Genomic DNA, 6,109 nt, shown 5'->3' on the forward strand with positions numbered 1-6,109 from the left:
CCACCGATGATCGCTCTCAGACAAGTACCCTCAATCATTGGCGCTTGCAGTTGACTGAGACCGCTATGATCATGATCCGCAGAGTCATGAAATTCAAAGGTGCATCGTTTAGTATCTGTGTGTCGACTCGATGCACGCGGAACCCCATCCCATCAAGGAAATCATCCGAGCTCACATCTTCTGTATATCCATCACGTACCAATCCTACAGTCACGGGGCACTTGGGAACATCTCCGCAGCACTTTGCGCAGAACCACAATTCGATATTGCGTCTTGATTGGCGATGAACATCCAAAGTTTCCGATACACCACTTAGTTGGCAGTGTACTCCGAGAAATCCACGGAATTAGGGATCTCACCCTGCTTATTAGATGGGAGTCTTAACTTAGCAAAACTGAAGTTGATCATTTCATAGACTTTTGACTCCGGAATAGCTTCTATTGTATAATGGTATAACCCATACACATCAACCGGTATACTTTGTCTCTTTCATGTCTTTTTGTGGCTCTATTAATTACACGTCAACCCTGACGCTTCCTTCATCATTACACGGCGGGGCTTGGATTCCGATGCGCTCTGCGCCCGGCATCAACTTCCTCTTGAAATTTTAAATTGTTTGAAATATTGTGACATTTGATTGCGTTTTCCCTCAGGTAATCTATCTTATGCGTCAGTTGCAAGCCAAAAAGTCACCTTGCAAAAACATTCTCAACACCGTGTTCAACCACCTTGCTGTGCCTCTTACCCAGCACGGCTCCTTGCATGTTTCCCATCCTTGCGGATTCCTACAAAGTACGGAGTACTGAGGTCAATTATTCAATAGTATAGAAACATTTACCTCAATATCACATAACATCATATGTAGTATTCTGGTTGCTGGATGCTATCGGGAATTTCCTCGCACCCTTGTACAACACAGGTTACAATGATCTATTGTGGATGATTTGCGGTCTACGCCCGAGGCTTTACATTCTGTGTTCAATTTCAATAGCATGAGGCTGCTATTAATCCTTTCTTCCTGGCGTCATTATTCGATTCACTCCCCAGATCAAGGAGAACGCAAACATTTGTGAAGGGTATTGCCCCTTCAACTAGCCGAAGAGGGAATTCTCAAGTCCTACTAAATCCGAAACCCGAGTAAAGGATGGTGGAATTAAATGACTCCAAATAGCAGATCCGGTCCTTTTGATGTCGGTTGGACTTGAATGTTAATATTACCTAGTGGGTTATCTATGACGTCGGAGTCATACTGTATATTGTAAGGTTGTCCATGCACGGAGTACAACGTTCTATACTCCATTACGATGTACATACCATGAAAAGCTGTTTTATGGGTGCGAGACAGATTGTCATCATCCATGGATATCCATCTGCAATCTCACGATGATCAGACCCAATTTACCCAACTGCACGCCACCTACTCCGTCCTCCGTAGATGGTTGCCTTTCTTTAGTCTCTTCCGAGCAGTCACCGACAGGCTGCAGCACCCTGACCTTAACCTTCCCGGAAGTGCACACTTGGTCAAGGGCAAATGCAAAGGGTCTCTCTCGCACACAGGACCGTGTGACAGAACAGGGTCATCTCGCGCTATCAGTTGATGCCTTTTGAGGCTGATTTCCGATTCCAGGCTTTGTGCTTCAGCCCCTCCCTAGTGCGCACAGGGGCCAAAATCCAAAGGCGATACTCTGTAGAGGGGGTGGACAAGCCCAGATAATCCACATGCTCGAACGGTTTTTCAAAAGACAGAGCAGGTTGAGGGGCAACGATCGGCCATTATGTTTTTTTTTTTAGCCTTTTGACTTTTTGCTTGACCAGGACTTATCTCGGAATTTGTCTGGATCCTGCAAAGCGCCCCGAGCACATCACAAAGCAAAGCGCTGGTTTCTGGCGCTGGCGCTGAGACTGACAGGGTCTTGGGAATCTTGACTCTTGGTACGGAGTACGAAGTACGGAGTACATCAATGACTTGTTTGCTTCCGCTCGTGATTTGACTTTAGCGGAATCTATAACCTACCGCTTGACTCAATGGGGCCTTGGGGGTATTCGATACTCTTTTTCGCCCCTCCCGGACTCTCGGTGGCTTATGAGTGATGGCGATTTTGACAGTGTAGAAAATAAAATCTGGCTAACTCCGGATTCCAAAAATTACATTGGCTGCTCTCTTGACAAATTACACTCAAGAGTCCAGACTTCAGAAATCATACAGTGTAGTGTACATGCCAATATACAAAGTGTGGGGGAATATATCCATTACGTAGCCTTGTCTCAGTCGCTTGGAACGTCTGAGATCGGATTTTTCGGGGCTTAGTAATACCAGGCACATGGAGGGCACAGTTCTCGAGAGTCTAGAGCCTCGATAATCAAATATTATATGCTGAGCGGTCACAACTCGATGATCCTAGCCGAAACGCACCTCCAAAATAATTATTCTGCTTTAGAATCATTTTACAATGGTGGAGTCAAATACAGAGTCCAAATAATCTGACTCCCTTTCTTACTACGAAGTACTAAGTACTCCGTACTCCGTACTGAAATAGTACACAGTGTCCTTCGTACATCACATTCCCGTCTACATCCGGGAGCCACTTCTTGTTTTCACTTTGATTTTTTATTTTTGGTTATTTTGCGATGGAAATGAGACAAATCAAAATAATTAGCAAAAGTGTTTCAACTCAGTAAGCCGTCCTATGGGAAATGGCTCATCTTCCCCCGGCCCAAGACGTGTTGCAATGCCAGGTACAGTCCCGAGGCGAGCTGGACTTGTTTCCAATCTGCTGCCTGTACTTGACTCAATACGTCCTGTAGACTGTAGATGTGAATTTGTATATGCAATATAATACCAGGGCCAGGATGAAGTCAAGATAGAAAAACCAAAAGTACACGCGGCAAAAGAAACCGTCAAAAGTTGGGAAAACTCGGATCAGCGGACTACCCTCGCCTGCGCAGCACCATGGATGAACGGCACACCTATGTCACAGTCATCGACATCTCACAGATCGCTGAATCACTGTTCGAACATCTGCAGATTGACCGTTCGAGGTGAATGGACGAGAACCGTGAAAAACTCAAGAATTCGGACCCAATCGTATTTGAGTTCCCATTATCATCATTGTGTCTCCATATCTACTTGAAACTAAATCTTTGACCTCCCGAGGTTGGTGGCTGACGACGTCTTCCTTTCAAGGTCTCCGACGCCATTGAGACATGGTCGTGGCCATGACCAGGGAACACAGGCCAGTGGCGGGTTTGTGCTTTTGGCGTAACCGCCCTCTCACCCTTCGTGTTCCTTTCATCTCTTCTTCTCTTCGGCAACCGCGGGTTGAAGCCAAATCTGATCAACTTTCAGGGTTTCTTTGTTAGTCGAAATGTTAGGGGCGACGGGTTTATTCAATCGTCCTATTTCCGAACCCGACCGGGGGCTCGCTGGTCGGATTATTCCTTGGACCCTAGCGGGGTTGCTGGTCGCTGGTGACGAGGCTGCTCACAGCTTTGCTGATTCTTCTCGTTTGCCTGGATCAAAATCGACTGGCCTGGATGGAATGTACACCATGGCATACTTTGATTGATTCCTCGTTTCCGATTCCAAGTTTATAACCACATACGCCATGGACGAAATAGTACAAGCAGGCGATTCTCATGCAAGTTGCATTTGGGTCTAGCCTTACTTCGAAAATGCGAAGTGTCTTAATCTTGGCCCAAACGATGTATTCGTCTTTGGATATGCATGTCTCTCCGTTAAAAACACGTGGGGGCTGATTTCTTCCAGGCAATAACTATGATATCCAAATTTGACCTGTATGTTCTCTTCCGCATGATTGTTCCGAATCACAACGCCACAACACAAAATGGGCCTTCGAGTCAACTCGAGAAGAATTAAGCAAGAGATCAGCGCTTCATGGCTACGGGCATCTTCGGCTGGTTTTGATACGCGGATGATTAGCCCTTTACCAAGCCCGAAGGCCTGATGGCGTCTGAGTCCGCCTTGTCGCTTTCGATGATTCAAGCATTGGTCACATCGCTTTCTATTTGATATATATTATCATCTCATTGGACTCGTTGAAACCAGAAATTGCAGATCACTGGTCTGTGAGCGGGACTAACTGGCCATGCCTGTTGGTTTCGATCTGACCATAATGCATATTCCAATCTGATACCTTGTCTCTTTAGCCTAACGAAGCCTCTCTGCTTATCTACTCACGACAACAATACTGCCCCATCAAACATGTGTATTCAATGCATCCAATGCACCCACCAAACTAACCAGTCAACGTTGGTGGAAGCAAGCAAGGCACAATCCGAAAAGGCGAAATTTCAATAGAATACCACCGGATTTGATATCCAGCGTCTGCCCATATATACAGACACGAAGTCACGTCAGCATTTGAAACATCATAATTTGGCCTCGCCATACCCATAATGGAACCTCCCATTTCCTGGGCCCAAAGTATCTCACGAACCGACTGGCCACATTCTCATCTCGCAGTGTGGCCAATGTATTGGCCCCTGTAACGCAGACCAACGAACCCCATGAAAACCCGAAGCATAAGCGATGTCAAATCCGACCAGACGGGGCCGATAGGGAAAAAAAGGAAGTACAACTCATGATATTCTATTCTATAATGATTTAAGCCACATTTCGCATACCCATACTTACAACACTCCAATAAGGGTGTAGTTCCTTGTCCAACACGGATACCCCGATATACTCAACTAACCCAGATGCAATTCAGATTTTTGACGCGTAGGCAAGCAAAGGCGGGGCAAATAATCAAGAGCGAGGCGATATTATGCTCGTACCCGCATAATATCACACCTATACACTTGTCAAGCAAGGTTCCAGCCTACTCAATAGACAGGCTCACCAGTCACAGGCTCCTAAGCCTGCTTACCTGCATACTCTGTGGGCGAATAGGTGGGCATTTTTCAGCGCCGTTGTGTTTGAAATCCATATGGGCTATCGCTTGTAAGTGTCTGTAGAATCTGTCATATGTAAGCTCTGGTGTTACCATTGAATGCTTTGAATAATAGGTTCTTTTTCCGTTTTTAGGTCGGATTGCTTTAACTTTATGATGTATAAGAGGGCTTGGAAACCCCCGTTGGAAAATATATTGCGCTACCGTTCTCGTTATCATCCCCAGTCAACTTTTTAGTTGTTGGAGTGTGGTTTTATATAGGTGCTAGCGACGAATTTCACGCACGATATCCCGTCGAGTGGTTGGATATGAGATTGTCTTATTCAAGTCATATCGGACCATGATGTCTCGGTTGATCTCCTGGCTTATGCTTATATGTAATACATGCTCTGCTGACACTCTGGGAAGTGAGGTCATACAGCAGCCTTGAACATACCTCAAACTCAACAGCCCTCGCCTGCCATTCGGGAATATAAGCATGAGTGAGCATGCATCATCCCGAGATCTGCCGCAAACACTAGATTAGCAAATGAGAAGGAAGCTCCTGGCGCAATGTTTCATCCGATATATTGGCTTGCACTATGGAACATATGATATGGATATCATATCCGAAGACTTTTCTTGTTACTACTCATACTTGAATGTAAAGCGCTAAGCATTTGAGCTACTCTCTAGCGCGCGTGGATTTTATAATGCGCCAAACTAACTTGTCACCAGACGCTGACCGTGTTGCCCCCGGAACTGATATCAACTCTTCACGAAAAACCAGTATCAGCGGTAATAAACCGGTGCATTCTCGATCACCCTCGAGCAAGATAACGAGTGCCGATTGAGCACCTGAACATCGAACGGTGATGACAGGCCGATTTTGGCCGATTTTGGCCGAGCTTTCCTAGGTGCCTACGGGATCTTCAAAGTTCGATGGAAGAAACCGGGCCAGTGATGTCAGAGCGGAACTTCCCCGGATTTTACCAGAGATTCTAGCATATGTCGAGCTCCAAATTAGGGCTGGAAGGACTGGAACGGGTAATACCGGTTAAGAGTTAAGGAATTGGAGAAAAGTTGTATGGAGATCAAGAAAGGCTTTACCCCAAAAAATAACAATTTGCCGGTTAATTCTCTCCTCACCGGGAAATGTCCCCTCACTCCAATTTTATTTTTCGCTTTTTTTTTTTTGGTTTTTTGGCTTGTGATTC

General features: G+C 45.7%; 1 protein-coding gene across 1 annotated transcript; it reads left to right on the top strand.

Annotated features, from left to right (window-relative positions):
* Positions 1 to 3,365: 3,365 nt before the first annotated feature.
* Positions 3,366 to 3,566, top strand: N7500_005613 (uncharacterized protein; the record flags this gene model as incomplete). Its single annotated transcript, XM_056676757.1, has 1 exon — positions 3,366 to 3,566. One exon carries the CDS (start codon positions 3,366 to 3,368, stop codon positions 3,564 to 3,566), a length of 201 nt encoding a protein of 66 aa, XP_056531757.1.
* Between the last annotated feature and the right edge of the window lie 2,543 nt (positions 3,567 to 6,109).

Source organism: Penicillium coprophilum, assembly GCF_028826855.1.
Source record: "Penicillium coprophilum strain IBT 35676 chromosome Unknown utg000004l_segment0_segment0, whole genome shotgun sequence".
Taxonomy (NCBI): domain Eukaryota; kingdom Fungi; phylum Ascomycota; class Eurotiomycetes; order Eurotiales; family Aspergillaceae; genus Penicillium; species Penicillium coprophilum.